The 18,904-nt window shown below is 38.8% G+C and overlaps 3 protein-coding genes across 3 annotated transcripts; all 3 read left to right on the top strand.

Moving 5' to 3' along the window:
- Positions 1–292: 292 nt before the first annotated feature.
- Positions 293–6,075, top strand: mblac1 (metallo-beta-lactamase domain containing 1). The gene is made up of 2 exons (XM_044184796.1): positions 293–761; positions 5,426–6,075. Exons 1-2 carry the CDS (start codon positions 336–338, stop codon positions 5,663–5,665), a joined length of 666 nt encoding a protein of 221 aa, XP_044040731.1. The 5' UTR covers positions 293–335; the 3' UTR covers positions 5,666–6,075.
- A 4,008-nt stretch (positions 6,076–10,083) lies between these two features.
- On the top strand, positions 10,084–14,580 carry LOC122870442. Its single transcript, XM_044184625.1, has 5 exons — positions 10,084–10,520; positions 10,892–11,254; positions 11,532–11,654; positions 13,315–13,415; positions 14,354–14,580. Exons 1-5 carry the CDS (start codon positions 10,463–10,465, stop codon positions 14,417–14,419), a joined length of 711 nt encoding a protein of 236 aa, XP_044040560.1. The 5' UTR covers positions 10,084–10,462; the 3' UTR covers positions 14,420–14,580.
- Positions 14,581–16,564: 1,984 nt separating this feature from the next.
- Positions 16,565–18,143, top strand: LOC122870444 (protein S100-P-like). Its single transcript, XM_044184626.1, has 2 exons — positions 16,565–17,113; positions 17,898–18,143. Exons 1-2 carry the CDS (start codon positions 16,976–16,978, stop codon positions 18,036–18,038), a joined length of 279 nt encoding a protein of 92 aa, XP_044040561.1. The 5' UTR covers positions 16,565–16,975; the 3' UTR covers positions 18,039–18,143.
- The last annotated feature ends 761 nt before the right edge of the window (positions 18,144–18,904 follow it).

Below are 18,904 nucleotides of genomic sequence, written 5' to 3'. Positions count from 1 at the left end.
GCTATATAAATAAAATTTAATTCAATTGAAAAGCTACAACAGACAGGATGAACATGGTATGCAGTCTGAGTTGTTTTAAGTAATATTCCTCCATAGGCTGCCCCTGATTCATATGTGAATTTACAGCTACTTGATGAGAAGAAGTGGCCACAATCCCAAAACCACTGTAAAGTGAAAACAGAATCTACTGAACAGAATTTCAACACAACTGATTATACACACTCCGACACAGTAGGTGGCAGTATGCACCTATTACGATGGTTTGGACTGCACAGTGGAAGCAGCTGTAATGTTCTTGTACAGCTCCCATAGCGCTTCCTGTGAACGTTACTGATATGATGGGGACAGACAGTGAAGTGTTCTTTGGTCAGTTTCAAACAGTCCCTCTATCAGAGTGTCAACCCGACTTCTCCGGTCAGCCTTACTCCGTGTCCGTCCTTAAAGTCGGATATTGTTTATCTCAGACCGACGGGACGTATAGAGCCGACGGGACCATCACCCTCATAACGGGGCCCAGGATTATTCTGGTGGACACCGGTGGACCGTGGAACCGGGACTTCCTCCTAATGACACTGAAAGAGAGGGGTCTAGAACCGGGAGACATTAACTTTGTCGTGGGGACTCACGGGCATTCAGACCACGTAGGAAATCTGAGTCTTTTCCCAACAGCAGTGATGATTGTAGGATATGATATAAGTGAAGGGGACACATACCGTCTCAACAAGCTGGCAGAGGGACATGCTTACTCTATTGATGAGCATGTAAGTATCTGTAAATTCATATTTGTCACATCCTCACAGTAAACACTGGGGATTTAAAGGTTAAAGTAGCCTAAAAGTAAAGTAACTGTGTTTCAGTTTGCAAAACATAAAATGCTCCAAAAGGTGTTGTGTTCTTAAAACGCTTCATACAATCAACAAAATCACTTCATGGTGTCTAAAAAGACAAAAAAACCCTCATCACTCAGAACAGGAAAAAGACAAGCAACCTTCTTTGTCAACACAGAACATCAATTCATAAGTCCACCCACCATTGATAAACAAAACTAAAATCAACAAAATATTTTAGGCAGTTTGTTTACCATGCCCTAGAATATGTCTAGCTGTGTCCTGTAATTGAAATCATCCCACATCAAACCGATACCATATTAAACCATATTCTAGCTTCTCTGGCACCTTGGATAAATCCGTGACCTCAGTGAGTAGCCTACTTGAGATTTGTATTTGTAAACTTTCCATGGCCAAGCTGAAAAAAAATCTCACTTTCGAAAAAAAAGAGGTGGTTTGTATAGTTGAGGATTTAGAAGCATTCCTGAACTAAGTGCACTGCTGTCCGATCAAACCTCACACTGTTCAACATGACTCTGTAACAAATTTGGACATCTGTTAGCCCTCCATGGATTTTCCCACATTATGTTCACACACCACTACATCACAGCGACTTTTCCTAACCTCTCTGCTTCCTTTTTGCCAAAAAACCTGGATCAGAATGTATAAAACTTATAAGAAATGGGGGAAATTGCAGTTTGCAACCATTTGAATACCGCTTGCATCACCCTCTCCTTCTAAGCGTGTAGGAGAAACTACGGTGGCCACGAAACTCGTGAAAAATGTGAACGGCCCTATCTAGAGCCAGTGCCAGTAAGCTAACCTCTTAGTTAGAGGTTGCACTTAGTTTTTTCCAACTAAGCCCCGCTGTTGCCATCATGTACTCTTCCCATCAGCGTCTGATGTTGGCCAAGCTCCTACAGCCGTAGGGTGCAGCTTGCACCAGCGTTGGCACTGTTGACAGTGCGTTGCTAGTTTGCAAAGTCACTGGGAAGATGATTTGGTCGTGCAGGAAGAGAAATGTCAGCCATCCAATCACAAGAAAGAGATTTGGATTACGAAGACGAGTAACAGAATTAAATCAACATAATCAGGTTTTCACATACAAAGAATTTGCTTTGGTATTTTGGTGCATAACGGTCACAATAAACATAGTAAGAGAAAAGAAAATACTGCAAGTGAAGAGTCTTAAATATAAAATAGAAATTTACAATAAAAAATATATCTATACACCTGTTTAAAAATTAAAAGAGCTGTACAGTGTTTATAAGAGGATGGAATGTACAAAATACTGACTAAGGAGTGTGCAAATGTTCACTATATTAAGAATATGTGCAATAAAGATTTGCATTAATGCAATGCGTCAAGTTAGATATGGAGACTTTACGTTAGTGTAACATGTAGTGTCCATGGTGTGGGATGAGAGTCAGTGTCAGTGGGGGTCCCGGGTCTTGTTGATGTGGCCAGCTGCAGATGGGAAGAAACTGTTCTTGTGACGTGAGGTTTTGGTCTTGATGGCCCACAGCCTTTTACCCGAGGTAAGTGTTTCAAAAAGTGTCTGTCTGGGGTGGGAGAGGTCGGGCGGGCTGGAGGTGGTGGATGGAGTAAAGGGGGATGGTTTCAGAACTGTCCCTTTGTCTCAAATCCACAGTAGAAGTCATTCTAACGGATTGGAGGGCTTTGGGTTTGTAGTTGGTAATCTGTCTATGACACCTCTCCAGACAGAAGCAGAGTCATTAACTCAGAATTACTATTGAAGTTTCTGAGATTATAGTCGTTTAACCTTTCTCACCGCCTTGCTAAACCTGTATTTTGCCTCCTTAAACATGTCCCTGTCCCCACTCATGAACGCGTCTTCCTTTTCCAGCCTTAGCTGTCTGAGCTTCGCTGTGAACCAGGGTTTGTCATTGTTATAATGCACCCTGGTGCATGTTTGTACACAGCAGTCCTCACAGAAGCTGATGTCACGGCCTCTTACTCATCATGTCTTAAAATGTTGAACTATTATCAGTGTCTGAAATGAACTTTTTGACTCACCGACTTGTAGATGAAAAAATCCACCGGCCAAACATATTTTTTACCAGCCACAATACTAAAATTGTCTATTTGTGTCACATATACATTTGTTTCAATACATTTCATTGAGATAATAAGGTATTATGTTGAATACAAACTTAAAGAAGAGGCCAGAGCAAAATTTGAAGCAAAATTATTTTAATATATTGATCAAAGGTTAATCAGTTCAATGCTGAATACAACTCAAGAAGTCTTGATCTCAAAATTCTACTGAAGTATTTGCTATTAAATGTACTTAATGATCAAACATAAAAGTAATGGGTCAAACACAGAGCATTCATACAGAAGACAGGGGCTTGTTTCCCGTGTGAAACCTAAAGTCAACTTGATGTACATTGAAGGAAGTATTTATTCTAACTCAAACCATGATCTTTTCCTAAACCTAACCAATTAGTTTTGGTGCCTAAACCTAACCAAACTGCGACCATCACCTGAAATGTTTCTCAGCAAGCATTATTTTGAAAGTCTCACTGGACGTTGCTATTTATTATTGCTACCTTGACTGTGGAATGAGAATGTGTCGAAAACATGACACTTCCACGGTGGTGCCATGTGTCTATTACACGCTTTGGTGTGATACTGAGTTGCCGCAGCAGGCTGGCGGCAAGTGATAGTGGTAGAGACTCTCAGCATAGGTTTTTATTTTATTTTACAAATAAAATAAGTGTGGTGGGTAATTGTTTGCCTTCCAAGATTTACTCGCCAAAGGGAAAATCTACCTGCATTTGGCTCTTGATAGGTGTTAATTTCGCACCTTGCTAATTATCTATTAACTTCCCCCTGCTTCTCATTCGTTTCTATCTGCGGGATGTTTCTGGTTTTTCTATGACTGACTCTGTATGGAGTGTTTGTCAGAGTGATTATTTATGGTGCTTTAACTGTGCGCTCTTCCTCATGCCTCTGGGCACATGGAGCACTGTTTTCTCTCTTACTCTACTTCAGCTGGACAGTGCGTAACCATCGTCTCCATTTCTCACAGCAGTAGGTTTTATGTTGTTTTACAGTTGTATTCCCTTATGGTGAATTTCAGGTAGCCTATTGAACTGTCTGTGCCATCTGTGCGCATATGATGTACTGTGATGTGCTATTGCTTAGCCTGGCTACAATCACTGCTGCTACGATCACTGGAAAGTCTGGACTTGACAACATTTATAATGTGCTTCAGTTACCACCAACTCTCTGAAGATGCAAATAATTTTTACTCTAACTGCGTGTGGCTATTAGCGCTGATGTTTGTGAATTGGACTTTTTTTTTGCAATGAGGCTCATTTGCATAGAAAGAGCCCATTTTTTCGCCATATTACAGGGCTGAAGCAGCAAAACAGCCCCAGACCATCACACTACCACCACCATATTTTACTGTTTATGGTATGAGGTTCTTTTTCTGAAATGCGGTGTTACTTTTACGCCAGATGTAATGGGGGACACACCTTCCAAAAAGTAAAATTTTTGTCTTGTCAGTATTGTATCTTGTCAGAGTATTTTCCCAAAAGTCTTGGGGATCATCAAGATGTTTTCTGGCAAAAATTAGACGAGCCTTAGTGTTCTTTTTGCTCAGCAGTGGTTTTCGTCTTGGAACTTTGCCATGCAGGCCATTTTTGCCCAGTCTCTTTCTTATGGTGGAGTCATGAACACCTTAACTGAGGCAAGTGAGGCCTGCAGTTCTTTGGATGTTGTTGTGGGGTCTTTAGTGACCTCTTGGATGAGACTTTTTCACTCAGGGCCATGTAGGTTTGGATTTTGTTTTCCCTTAATAATAACAACCTTCATTTAAAAACTGCATTTTGTGTTTACTTGTGTTATCTTTGACTAATATTTAAATTTGTTTGATGATCTGAAACATTTAAGTGTGACAAACATGCAAAAAAATAAGAAATCAGGAAGGGGGCAAACACTTTTTCACACCACTGTATTTGAAAATGAGCGCTGTTTCACAGACTCGCACTCAAAGGCAGGGGTAGATGGGCTGCCCACATCTGATTAGAGGGTGTTAATACGCTTAAAAAAAAAAATATAAATGGCATGATGTAAATTACTCCCAAACGGTCAACTCTGTCAGCACTGGCCCTGCAAGGTTCAGGGTGATTTAAAACAGTAGATGGCGTGTTGAGCCATGAAATGCAGATTATCATAAATTTGGTAAGAATGTCAATATTAACACCACCATTGATGTGTTTCATCACAGTACTGTCATATAATTTAGTTTACAGCTCAAAAAAACCCATTTAAGTGTGCAGTACCTCTTTAATGACTAAAAGACTAAAATGTCCAGAGTTTAAGTTGACTTAAAAATAAAAAGGAAAAGACTGCCTAAAACTAACATGGGCTTTTGATCTCAGGACTTAGACTAAATCGAAAAATAGCTGACAAAACTAACAGACTACAAAGAGGAAAAGAGCTCAAAAAAGAAAAAGAAAAAAGAGGAGTCAGACTGACGGAACTCCGTAGCCTTATGGGTTGTTCTGTTGGTTTTCCCTCAGGCTCTGACAGTGTCAGTTTTTACAGTCTTTTCTCTACCACAGGTATCTGTAGTTCCCAGTCCAGGCCACTCAGGACAAGATGTCAGCGTCCAGGTGAAGGGAACCTCGGCAGGGACAGTGCTTGTTGCAGGGGACTTATTTGAGTGCTGCTCAGATGAGGACAGCTGGCGGGATCTGAGTATGAACCCTGCAGTTCAGGAGGTCAGCCGCCATGAGGCGCTACGCACCGCTGATGTCATCATACCGGGACATGGACTCCCATTTAGAGTCCTCAGGAACTGATGAACCCTGGAGATCAATACTGATATGTAAGGAAGTGGCTTGATTTACTGTAGGTGGAGTTTTACAACTTAACTGGAGCTGCTTGACATAATGTCATCAGACTGCGAGCTTGACTGTTTTCATTCCAACCAAAGTTTACATAGGTTCATCTTACTGATTAACACTTCTTCAGATAGAGAAGAGCAGCTCCTCTTTTACCAACCAACTCATTTGGCTACACAGACAAAAACAAAAAATTGTTTTACATTTGTAATTGTAAACAAATTTTCACTTACCATACAATATGTTATATGACCCATGACCCATGATGTGTATTGAACCTACCTGTATTCACGTCTACATCCCTGTAACAAGGTGTGAACTTACACCACTGGAGATCAGCAAAAAAAATGATTTTCAGCTGCTGTTAACTGCCTGTGTCTCATTGTGCTCAGAATGGGATTTCCACACTGAAATGCAAAATGTGGGATAGTACATGTCAAATCACAAGTCCTAATTTTAATGTGAATCACTATAGTGAAACACTGTGCTTTTAGTTGTGTGTGTGTGTGTGTGTGTGTGTGTGTGTGTGTGTGTGTGTGTGTGTGTAAAAGTAAAATAACACAGTCTCTTCTGCTGCCCAAAAATGTAAGTATTGTTTTTCAAGAGAATATTTCTTCATCTAAACTCTAGTCTTTGGGAAAATAACTTGGGTTATGGGGGCATTCATAGTGAATTATAATGCATACATAATGCTTTGTGACTACAAATAAACACACAATGCATTCTGATTCACTATATCAACAGTCATAAAACATTATAGTATATTATCATAATGTGATTTATACTGAATTGTAACTTCAAGTGTCTTATGGATGCCCTTGACTAGTTATAAACTAGAGGTTGATGGGGCCTATAATACATTATGACTACCAATAGTCACCTATACAAACCTCAACAATCAACTGTAGTAAGGACTCATAGTATGCTATAATAGTCCATTCAGTATCATAAGTTATTATTGTAAGTGTTAAGTAATGTGAAGTGCATATTGATGCACTTCACCGAGGGGGATCAATAAAGTATTTCTGATTCTGATCTATAATAATACATGCTTCATCATAACGTTTCATTGTTGGTGGTAAGTAAAGTTTAACGCATTTTCATGCATTTAAAACAATCTATGCTGCATCATAAGTGATTAGTATGTAAGATGCCAGAATGCAGAGAATTACAAGTACAATTTGTCTGCTTTAGGAATGGAAACTTAAGGTATAAAACCTATGATATATTCAAGGTAAGAAAAAAAACTAAAGACATTTTGTCAGACTTTATTTTCACTATGGGATGAAAGCAATGAGTTGGGGTGTTCTAACAAACCATCAACAACTGTAATAGTTACACCCATTACAGTCCCCCTTCTCACACACACAAACACAGGTCACTGTACCTTTGAATTGCTGATGTTTTTAGTGGTAGTATAGTGGTAGTGTTTAGTCAGTGCGGGCACACACCTTTAATCAATGAATCATGACCCAAAAATGATGGGAAAACCATTATGTTTAGATATAAACATTTTGTACCAATAGTCAACATCTATTCAGTGCATTTGAAACGGCACAGTTTAACTCTTCATTGACTCTAGAAAAGTAGCACTACATCCGCTATTGCCACCAATACTGCTGCTACAACTACTGGTAATTTATCCATTACTGCTACTAAAATCACGACTGCAGTTATTGCCATTTACCAAGCCTGACTCAGAAATTATGTTTATATACAATTTATGTGCGACAAATACATTTTAAAGGAAACAAATGCTGGCTGGATTATTAATATAGTGAGGAAATTAACTTTTCTGGCAGGATGCAAAAACATTGATACTAAACACATCAGTAAAATGTTCATTGACAACATATTTCATTTGTTTTCCACCACAATATCCCATCTTGCAATACAATATCTGCTCGTGACTACAGCATTATTAAACTTTTTATAGTTATGTCACTTGGTTAGGTTACAGGTTTTTAAAATAGTAATTCTGCAGTCACTTGAAGGATGATGCAATGTGTTTATTAACATTTAAACCACAATATTTTCCTACCCTTAAGTAAAGTGATTTTGTTGCTTAAACCTGTGACTGTACTTTGTACACCCTCCATCCACCCTGATCACCTCCCTGTGACTCCAGTGCAGTACATAAATGTAGTGCTTCAATCACTCAAAAAAAAAAAAAAAAAAAAAAAAAAAACTCTTGCCTCTGAATATTATCCAAGTAGCAATCACTTGTCAGAACAATGTAAACGGGAAAACAATTTAGTAATATACAAATGTCATTTCCAAGAGACAGGGTTGCATTTACACTAAGCATAGAAATACCACCTATATAATGAAATCTAAATAACAATCCTGTCAAACACTGCCATTGTTAAACTTATTAAATTTTATTTATATAGTGCCAATTCATGACAGAAGATCTCATTGCACTTTTCCCTACAGAGCAGGTCTAGACCGTACTCTTGAGAGTGAGAGAATTAATAAATTAATAATATGAATGACAGTCATATGAATAATAATGACTGTAATAGTAACAGAGCCAATAACTGTAGTAGCAGGAACACGGGGGCAGTAGGTGGCCCACAACCACAGATCCAGACTCTGCAGCTCCGGAGGTGGAAATACCTGTGGAAAGCGACAGAAGGAAAGAGGAGAGAGAAAGCACCAAACTACAGGAGAGAAAAGATGTTGAGTTAGTAACATGCATTAATGGGATAAACATTTCATGGCATGAAACAAAGTTACCCACCACAGCCCTGTACTCTGTCTCATCAGCTGATACATCCCACCACAGCAGAGTCATCAGAAAACTTCTGAAGGTGGCAGGACTCTGCGTGGTGGCTGAAGTCTGTGGTGTAGATGGTGAAGAGGAAGGGAGAGAGGACGGTCCCCTGAGGGGCCCCACTGTTGCTGACCACGCTGTCTGATATACACAGTGCTGCAGGCGCACATGCTGTGGTCTGCCAGTCAGGTAGTCCACAATCCAGGACACAAGGGGGGGCTTCCACCTGCATCGCTGCCAGCTTCTCACCCAGCAGGGCTGGGTTGTGTTGAAAGCACTGGAGAAGTCAAAAAACATGATCCTCACCGTGCTTGCCGGCTTGTCCAGGTGGGTGTGGATGCTTAGTACTTCTGTTCCTGTGTGCACTGACCTGATAGTGAGCTGCTGTAACAAAAGTTTCCCCTCGGGGATCAAAAAAGTATTTGATTCAATATGTACAGTTTTAGACTGCTGAGGCATAAAAATCAGGGGTTCCGCAACAAGGCCTAACTCGCTAATAAATTAACATCTCAACCTGTAGGAAACCTGCAGGACACCATTAAAAAATAAATAAAAAAATCCACTTACAACACAAGCAACCTTTGTCAGTCTTCTCCCCCGCCCTTATTTTCCACAATGTTTGCCAGAGTACATCAACATTTATATTCTGTCAATAACTGAACATACAACCATGTTACGCTTTAAAGCTGGACTCAAACAACGAGTATGAAGGTAAGGTGTTGGGACTCCACAGATGAAGTCATTCATTTGGGTGATTTGTTAACTGAACTTTTGTTCAGTTACCGTATTCTCTCCCAGAATCTGTCCCACAATTCTGAGAGCCATGGAACAGCATTGGCCAGTCTGACCTGTGACCCGGATTTCACCAGGTCAATAAAAAAGGTCAGCGATCATTGGTTCAGTCTCTCACAATCCTTCACTGCGGCAGATAGCCGTGGCTGTATCCCTCTCAGTGTGGCTTGATCACGAGCAGACACCCACCTGAACTCTCTCCTCTTGGCTTCACCGTGTAATCTGCTCAGAGCAGAAACACGCAGCAGAACCGAAGACCTCTGATCTACAAAAGGCAAAGAAAAAAAATTAAAAATTCTCATGCACCTGTAACTTTTCTCTTCTGTTTTGCTCCTTGACCCTGACCTACCCCTTCCCAACAGGTCTCTCTCTAAATTTCCTCTATATAAACAGTATATTGCAAAGTAAAATAAAAAACAAAAACAAATTAAAATTTATATCATGATTCTAGCAGCATTGAGTGCCTCCTTCCTAGCCTCAAGCATAACCCAGTCTGTCCAGTTCATCCTAGCAACAGAAAGTTCCATAGATAAAATCTCAGAATCAAATCAAGGTCCACAGGAGACATAAAATCCAAAACAGAACTCACCGAAAAAAATGCGGGGAACTGGGCACTGGAACCAGGTACAACAAAAGGTGCACCAAACAGCGACACACACAAAGGTCAAGAACAAAACTCAAGGCAGGAACAACACCATGTATTAACAACAATAACCCAACACTAAAGAAAGACAGAGACACAGACTAAATACCCTAGGGGAGGTGAAACAACGAAACACAGGTGCAAACAATCAAGGAAGGCCCAACAATCAAAACTGGAGGGAAAACAAAGACAGGTAATAAACCCACAAAACACACAAGGGAAGGAACATACTACAAAATACAACAGGAAGTGACAGAACCTTAAACTATGACACAAATGTGTCACCTGAGAGTTGAAACACAGGTCTGGGCAAAGACAATCTTGCCATTATTTTAATTTAAATGAAAATTCCTTTATGGAAATAGTGATATAACTGCTTCTCTCCTCAACATCTATTTTGTTGGCGACCCTTTTCAGTAATTTTGTGTTAGAGTAAAATAAACACTTTTGTTTGTGTGCGTGTGTGTGTGTGTATGGTGGGAAGGAGTTAGAGCAGCTGTAAAGAGATGAGTGTCAGTATTCAGTGGTGAATCAGTGTGGAAGGATGAAGCTTCTACTCAGCAGTCTGCTACGCGTCTCTCTGTGTGCTCTCTCATCTTGGAGTAAGTAAAAAAACAACAACTTAACCTTTAATATCACATCTGTTTCATAGATTAGTTATTTTTAATAGCTCATGATTTGAACCAACATGTTTCAAATTTGTAAAGAAAAATGGAAAAAAATGTCACCATTCTATATCTTTCTATATTGAAGGTGTGGCATAATCACTTTATTTGGTTGTTGACTTGCAAAAATCTGCTTAAATCACTATGATGGATTTTAAACCATGTCTTTATAGCACATATTCTCTGATTTTGTTTGCCAAAAACTCACTACTCACTACAATTAGCTTCTGATTTGGCTTCTGAAATGATGCAATATGTACGGTGTTGTGATGAACTACCAATTCATGTATCACTCTGTCTCTTCATAGATGTTTCATCAGGCACAGTTGTTGTTACCCAGACTCCTGATGTCTCTGTCACGGAGGGGGAGAGAGTACATATCACCTGCTGCTGGACAAGGGAGTTTGAAAGAATAACAATTAACTGGCTGAAAAATCAAACAGATATAAAGATTGAGATTTTTGGCTTGACGAATCACTCTCAAGGATCTCTGCGAAAGGAGACATCTGATTGCTCAAACTTGACCTTAGCGAATATCACAAGAAAGGATTCGGGGAGATACATCTGCAAGTTGTCTGTGGAGATACCATTTTTAACTGTGGCTGAAGGAAATGGAACTGTCATCACAGTTACAGACAGAGAGAGCACAACACAGTACAACACAGCAGGAGGTAGATAACAAAACACCAGTTGCTTGGCAAGGGTTTGACTAATATCTTGGTTTTCCAATGCTAATAATTAAGTGTAGGCAGAATGAGGTCTGTTCAGATCAGTCAAATCTTGCTTGTTTTATACTGTGTATATAAACTACTAATGCAGGATTTCTGTCAGATTTTTGTGCAACTTTTATGAAATCTTTTTAATTCACACACAAGTCACATTTTATGTAAAAAGAAACACTTCAATCCTTATTAGCATTGTAAAATTTGTGTTTCATTTTTTTCTCAGAACATGGACATCCAGATTCTACCAACAATCCTCTACCATTTCCCATGATAATTTCCCTGGCTGTAGTGGGCCCATTACTTTTCATCACTCTTGTGTGTTTCTGCACTCTACGAAGGAGACAAGGTACCAGGAAAAATGTATTATTACCATATTATTCAAGCATAAGAAACTCAATTGATGCACTAGCCCAGATTAAATTGTTGATTCACCAAAATGACAAAAATATATTTTCTTACTTACCTCTAGTGGTATCTAGCTATGCAGATAGTTTTTACTCAATTTGACTTGGAGTCAAAAATGGAGGTGAATAGAATTTTGCACACAGCATTGAAAAATTACATTTAAAAAATCAACAGCCGTATCTCCACAGTCTTTCTGTTACTCAGGATAATCCACAGAACATGCTGTCAAAGGTTTTAGGGCTCTGAGTAACTAGGACATTGTTTCTTATGTAATTACATGTATTTAATTTTATGTATTTTTTTCAATGCTCTGAATGCCACAAACCAAATTCCATTCACTTCAAATTTATTGGGTTTTCATTTGCAGCAGAAATGTCAGAGATGGACATCTCAAAACCTGGGCAAATAAAACCCAAAAATATCTGCATGGCTAGACACCACAAGTATTATAAGTGAGAAAATATAGATTTTTAAAATCATAAGCAGCAGTGTGTTTTAAGCTTCACGATACAGTATAGCAAACCTATACATTAACAGAGCAGTAACTTATGGTCTTAAGTTTGAACTGAGGAGTAAATAAAATAAACTTTTGACCAATAGGAAATTGATGCTAAACCTTACTGTGCTTTATAGATGACCAATAGGATCCCAAAATAAATTCTTAAACCTGCATTAACCATATTTTTGGCAGCGCAAAAAGCTGAAATCACAACAGTGACATATTATCACTTTATATTCAGCAAACAGTTGCCTATTACACATCCAACAGACAAGGAGCAACATTAGAATTTAGAGTCATGTTTCTGGCAATCTAATGAATGCATGTCCAATATTCACTCTCCTTTAACCTCTGTTTTGGTCTCTAATTCTGTAGTATCCCGGTTTGTGTTGGAGTACTCCTGGTAGCATATTCACGTTTGACGTTTACATGGGCAACACATAACCTTAAATAACTTTGACAACCAGGATTTTAGTGTGTATGCTAACACACTTCATGACTGCACAGGCAAAAATAAGGGGTCTTTATACATTTGGGCCGTCACAAGGTTTTAACACAAAAAATGACAAGGTATCATTTCAGTGAGAAATGTACAGGGCCAAGAATTGAACCTTGTGGTACACCACGGACGATGTCTGCTGAGAATGATGAGCAATTGCTTGTTGTAATGGGGTTAGAGCTACAGGCTGTATATGATTTCAGCCAACTTAGCACTGCTGAGGGGGAGAATAGTGTTTCAGGAGAAATTGTAGCAATGGTTTCCTGTTGCAGTCCAAACGCGGTGCCACTTGTCACTGTCTGTTAGCAGTGCAGTACAATGACCTTCCTGGGTTACTTCTGTAGGCTCCATAACTGTGACTAGGGATAAGCAGGTGTAGAAAATGGAAGATAGGATGGTGTATTGGTAATAGTATTAGCCTTGTAGTTGTAGCAATAGCAGTTGTAGTGCTAGTAGTAGCAGAGGAAGAAGTAGTGACTGTAATACCCAGCTAAGTTAAAATAAAGCTTAAGTGTGCCACTTCTATGTGTTTTATTACAGTATTTTGAGCAACGATCCTATTAATCATTTGTGTGTGTGTGTGTGTGTGGCCCATGGGTTCAGCACAAGCAGCCAGGGTGATCTACGAGGTTCCCCATATTGACTCTGAGGAGGCAGAAATGGACAAACAGAGCACCAGCTCTTCCAGAGGCTCTTCTCAGTGGGTGAGTCTAATGGTATCAAGTCTACAAAGACACTTGTGCATAAATGTTGTGTGTAGAGTAACAGTAGCAAACTGAAAGAAAAAAAGAATAAATCATGTGGCACTAACCGACTGGCAGGTTTTTTGTTGAACCTGAATAAGGAATCAAATAGTGTGAGGAAAAGGGAAACCACCTAAGTTTCCAAACTCTTTCCAGAATTGCTTTGTTTGTGGGGTTTATATAATGAGTGTGAAACAAGGTGGGTGACGTGGTGAATGGTGTGAAATATGCATGTGTAGACCTACTTTCTAAAGGGACAACAGAACCAAATGTTATTTTATAGACAAAGAAAGCTACATCAAATTACAGATCCACTGTTGGCTACCAATGTTATGTTATGTTATGCAGCATCTTACATTGACAGGTTTGATTAAAATTTCAACCTATTTAGAGAAACGTTTTATTACATTTCGATGAAAGATTCAAGATATTAAATTAAACTGTGGTGTCTTTCACTGTAAAATATAGGCTGTCCAATATACTGTACAGTGAGTGACCTGAAAAATCGTAACACCTGTATGATGTAATACAGTGAGCTATATACAATATACAGCTGTTCAATAAATAATACCTGACTTAAAATGTTCCATTTTTGTTGAGACTAATACTTTAGTTGTTTACATGTTTACTCACTACTATAGTATTTTTCCAGGTTGTACTTTGTGTGTTGTTGTATTAAACGGCATCATTTTATAAGGTATTTTTTTCCACATCATTGGCATATATGGAGGTGCAATATAATCCAGTAAAGCAACAATCTACATGCTCGATACATTGTCAGAAACAATTAAAAAGTATATGTTTCATTAAGGTAGGATTATATACCCATCTGCAGTGTTAAGAAGTTTCTGTTCACTGTGTGCTTGCAATAATTGTTTTTATCTCTCTGTCTCTTTCAGTGTCAGGTAGCAGTGTATGAATCCTTTGATTACTTTGAACGTGTGGAGATTAAAGAAAGTGGATGAGGATCTGCTCAGGGGAATTTCCTCATCTTACAGTATTTTCTTTCCCTACTTTTCAGCATGTATATGATGTGCATTCATTTACTTACCTTTGCCTGAATTATGTAAATGATTTTATATGAGTGTAAATATTTTATATGTTTCTATAAACTAAGTCTCATCCACCTTTGTGGTCTAAGTTCATTTCAATGATGACAAGGTGTGTGTGCATTTATAGATAGGTTTACTTGTATCAGACTACAATGAGAAAATTAGCTGCTTCTGTTTTGACTTGATCATGCTACCAGCTAGTCAGTGGTCTATGTTAGTGAGTGGTATTGATTCTATAGCAAAGATGCAGGTTTCACAATGACTTCAGATCACAATAAGGACACTGAGTGGAAACTGTGATGTTACAGGGTTGCTGCATAATAGGTCAATGACAGGAAGTGGAAACAGTGCCTGTGACGGTTGAAGTAGTTTCTCCCTAGCCTTGTTGTGTGCATTTTTGTCCTACAAAACTGATATAGACCATCTGAAATGGTAGATACTGAGATACATCTTGCTGAGACCATTTTACTATTATTATCTTCACATCATTCATCTCTCAATATATGTGCTCTGCATTTCAGGTTATGTGTTCATTTTCTAAAATTTCCCGAGACCAAATCTGGGAGTGATTTACAGAATGCTGAGGTCACAAATGTCTTTCTTCTGCCAACTTTGAGTATGACTTGGGATTGCCAATAAGTTTCTTAAGACACTTCACCCAATGAGTCAGCCAGTTTCAGACTGATAAAGAGTGTTAAAGGTTACATAAGACACTCCTTCAATCATGGGAACAAACAAAACTCACAGTACACTACCCCTTACCTACATACCAGCTGCATACCCACTGATATGACCTGCAAAAGGTGTTAACCACCACACAATGTGACTGTAGCTTTCTCGCCCTTTCACACTTTCTTTAACTTGCAAACATTCACCCCTGTACATGACTCAAGAGCTCAAACCATTGTTTACATTTACAGTATATTTGCTTTTAGCTTTTTGTTGTCTTTTTTTATTGGTCTTTCTACAGTCTTAATCAACTTACAATAGACTTAGGTTGGTGGGAAAATGAGGCATGTCTTGTGCAGACTACCACAGTTGGTAAGTTATTGTGACAATAACTATAAAGATCAGCAACACACAAATTTGTATTCTTGTGCGTTGATTTTTCTCCTAAACACAAATATGTCAATATATATTATCAAATCAAAAGTTCTATTTTTTCAAATTAGCTGAGCTTAAAATAAATTCCACATACCACCCTGGTAAGTGCAGAAGTACCCCTTGGGGTACAAGTACCCCTGGTTGGGAATCACTGCTCTACAATACTTATATTATTTAACCATGTTTGGAAAGCATGGGTAACACTGCTATAGTTCCTGTAACATTTCATTCAAATTCATAAGTCATGGAGTCCAACTTCTTAAATGCATCCTGTAGTAATCTATGGTAGATGCAAAATGTAGAGCCTTTCATAATGCTTCACGTAATCTAATGCAACCAGAGCAGTGCTGCAACTGAGTTGTTGGTTGTATGACTAGAGAAATGCTTATATACAGTATATTTTATATATACTGTGACAGATCACTGTTTCCAGGAAACCAGGCCAGGGTACCAGAGAAAACAGAAACATGTGAGCAGACACGCACACTCATGTACTTTTACACAGTTTGGACTTTCCTTTCATGGTTCATGTTCACCCTTTCACAGCAGCACAGACAGCCACCAACCACAGCAGATGCAGTGAAACTGGGTTTAAATGTGTTAAAGTATGATGTAGTGATTATACCCAAAGTGGTTTATACCTTGCACAAATGGTAAATGGTAAATGGACTGTACTTGTATAGTGCCTTTCTAGTCTTCCAACCACTCAAAGCGCTTTATACTACATGTCACATTCACCCCATTCACACACATTCATACACTGATGGCAGAGGCTACCATGCAAGGTACCAACTAATCATCAGAAAGAAACTAATCATTCACACACACTCACACACCGATGGCACAGCCTTCGGGAGCAATTTGGGGTTCAGTATCTTGTCCAAGGACACTTCGGCATGCGGGCTGGGGGACGCTGGGGATCGAAGTGACGATCTTCCAATTAGTGGGCAACCTGCTCTACCCTTAAGCCACAGGCAACGCACAATAAATTCATTATGATTTACTTTGTCTCGAATTAAACAAATCACAGAATCTATTGCCTTTGGGGTTTAGTTAATGAAAATACCTCCCCTTAAATCAATAAGGAAATGACTAAAGCTCCTTATGGTCTATGAGGTAATATGTACACTGGGCATTGTAGGACTGACGTTGTGTTGACACGGTTGGAACCACCACCTATATCAAACAGCCGGTATTACCTGACCTTTTGAACCGTGTTTTATCACTGGTCCCAAACCCATTTTTTCAGATGGTATAAAAAGAGTGGCCTCTCTCTTCCAGTTCTGACACATCTACTGCTCTGTCGACTGGTGTTGGTCTTCGATTTTCCTCTTTACCTTATTAACCACCTCTTAAGCAGCAACCATGACCCAGCTAGAGACAGCCATGGCCATCCTGATGAAGACCTTTGATACATATGCTGCTGGTGAGGGCAGTAAAGACTCCCTAAGCAAAGCCGAGGTCAAGACTTTGCTTGAGAGGGAGCTGCCTGGGCTGCTCAAGGTACCGTATACCCCTGGGGAGGGATAACTGTGCTGACCAGGGTGGTAACAGCAGACCTGCTTAATGAGGCAGGCACACATATGCACATACTTAATATTTATCCGCTAAACTTATTATATGTTGCATAGCATGAGCTCAGTGTTAAGTTGAGGACACCAATACTGAAAATGTATTGACTTATGGTGTAAAGTGTAAAGGTAGGAAAGTTAAAGAATCATTTTTCCGTCTAATTCGACCCATTTTCCTGATTGAACTGCTAAAACAGATGTTTTAATTTTGTATTTTTACTTCAAACTTTTATTACTTTCATGGCCTAGAAATGTTTGTGGTTACTAGTTTTGGTACTTACTTTGTAGCTGTACGTAAAAATTCAAAGAATAAAACCATGACAGTGCTGAAGTGACAGAACAATCTCCAACCACAACTTAAAAAAATATGATATTTTGCAGCTGCGCATTTTTGGAAGGTTTGAATTTTTCAACTTTTGACCAGTTTAAAGAGTCCCTCCTATCATTGCATCCTGCCTCAACATTAAGTTATTGCCATTTCTGAATATATATAATATATTAAAGAATAGAATAGAATATATATACAGTATATACCTATCTTGAACTTGAATACTACACTTTTGATACTAAAAGTCTACTAAATTTGGCTGGAAAGAGGGACTGAACAAGAAAATAAATTTTTTGAAATGTATTTCAGTGTTCCCAATTACATATAGTAGTATGTAGTATTGTAACAATACCCAACAATAGTAATGTTGTTTTGTTGGTTTATGCAGGCAGCGAAGAACCAAGATGAGGTTGACAAGCTCCTGAAAGGTCTGGATTTTAACGGAGACTCTGAGGTCGACTTCAACGAATTTGTTGTGCTGATAGCTGCTCTTACCTGCGCCTGCCACAACCGCTGTCCCAAGAAGTGAGCAGGGTGACTGCACCTTGGGGTGGGGCCAAATAGCGCCATCAAGGCGAATCCCTGTTGTGACCGTTTTCTGTAACAACCGAATAAAATGATTTATTTACCTGTACATGGCTTGTGCAAATGTTTTGTGTGACTAACATGATATCACAAGCAATAAGAAGATACTTTTAGATCATACAGAATGGACCACATAGACCAGTATTGCTGCTGGAAATGACAAGAATATGGTAAGGAAACAAGAATAGAAATAACAAAACTGCAAATTATGCAAGGTGAAACTGAAGAATTTTCTACATTACATGCTCTGCTGCTCTACACCCTCTTGGGATGATGAAACTCAAAATCCATTGCATGATCAGAAAAATATGTAGTAATCAAGATTAAATTCAGGCTGGTTTTGGTTCCTTAAAATGTAGTTCCTTAAAACTTTTGGAGACTGTCTAGTGTTTTCCATGGGTGAAAAAATATCCATACAAAACAACCCCCTCCACAAAAACAGCAAAAAAAAAGAAAGACGCAAAGCATGAAAATTGACAACAGCAGGACAATACTGAGACAAAGAAAAAGGAGTGAAAATGTTATATAGAAGAATATAAAAATATCAATACATGTGCAACAGATAACAACTGAGAGGTATTAAAAGATACTAACATATAACAAACTAGACGGTAATTTACTTTTGCATCCTACAGTGGTAGAATAAAATGTAAATTTATGATTTTGAATGACGGAAGAAGAAAAAAATTTATGGTGACATTTCATATGGGAGATGGTGTACTATAGGAAATGGTTTTTAAGGCGCTGTAGCAGGTGGTCAAATAGCCACACTCATGTTAGAACAATCATTAGACTTCCTGTCTAACTAGG

Source organism: Siniperca chuatsi, linkage group LG22 (genome assembly GCF_020085105.1).
Source record: "Siniperca chuatsi isolate FFG_IHB_CAS linkage group LG22, ASM2008510v1, whole genome shotgun sequence".
NCBI classification, from domain to species: domain Eukaryota; kingdom Metazoa; phylum Chordata; class Actinopteri; order Centrarchiformes; family Sinipercidae; genus Siniperca; species Siniperca chuatsi.
This window is presented reverse-complemented; position numbering and strand designations above follow the sequence as displayed.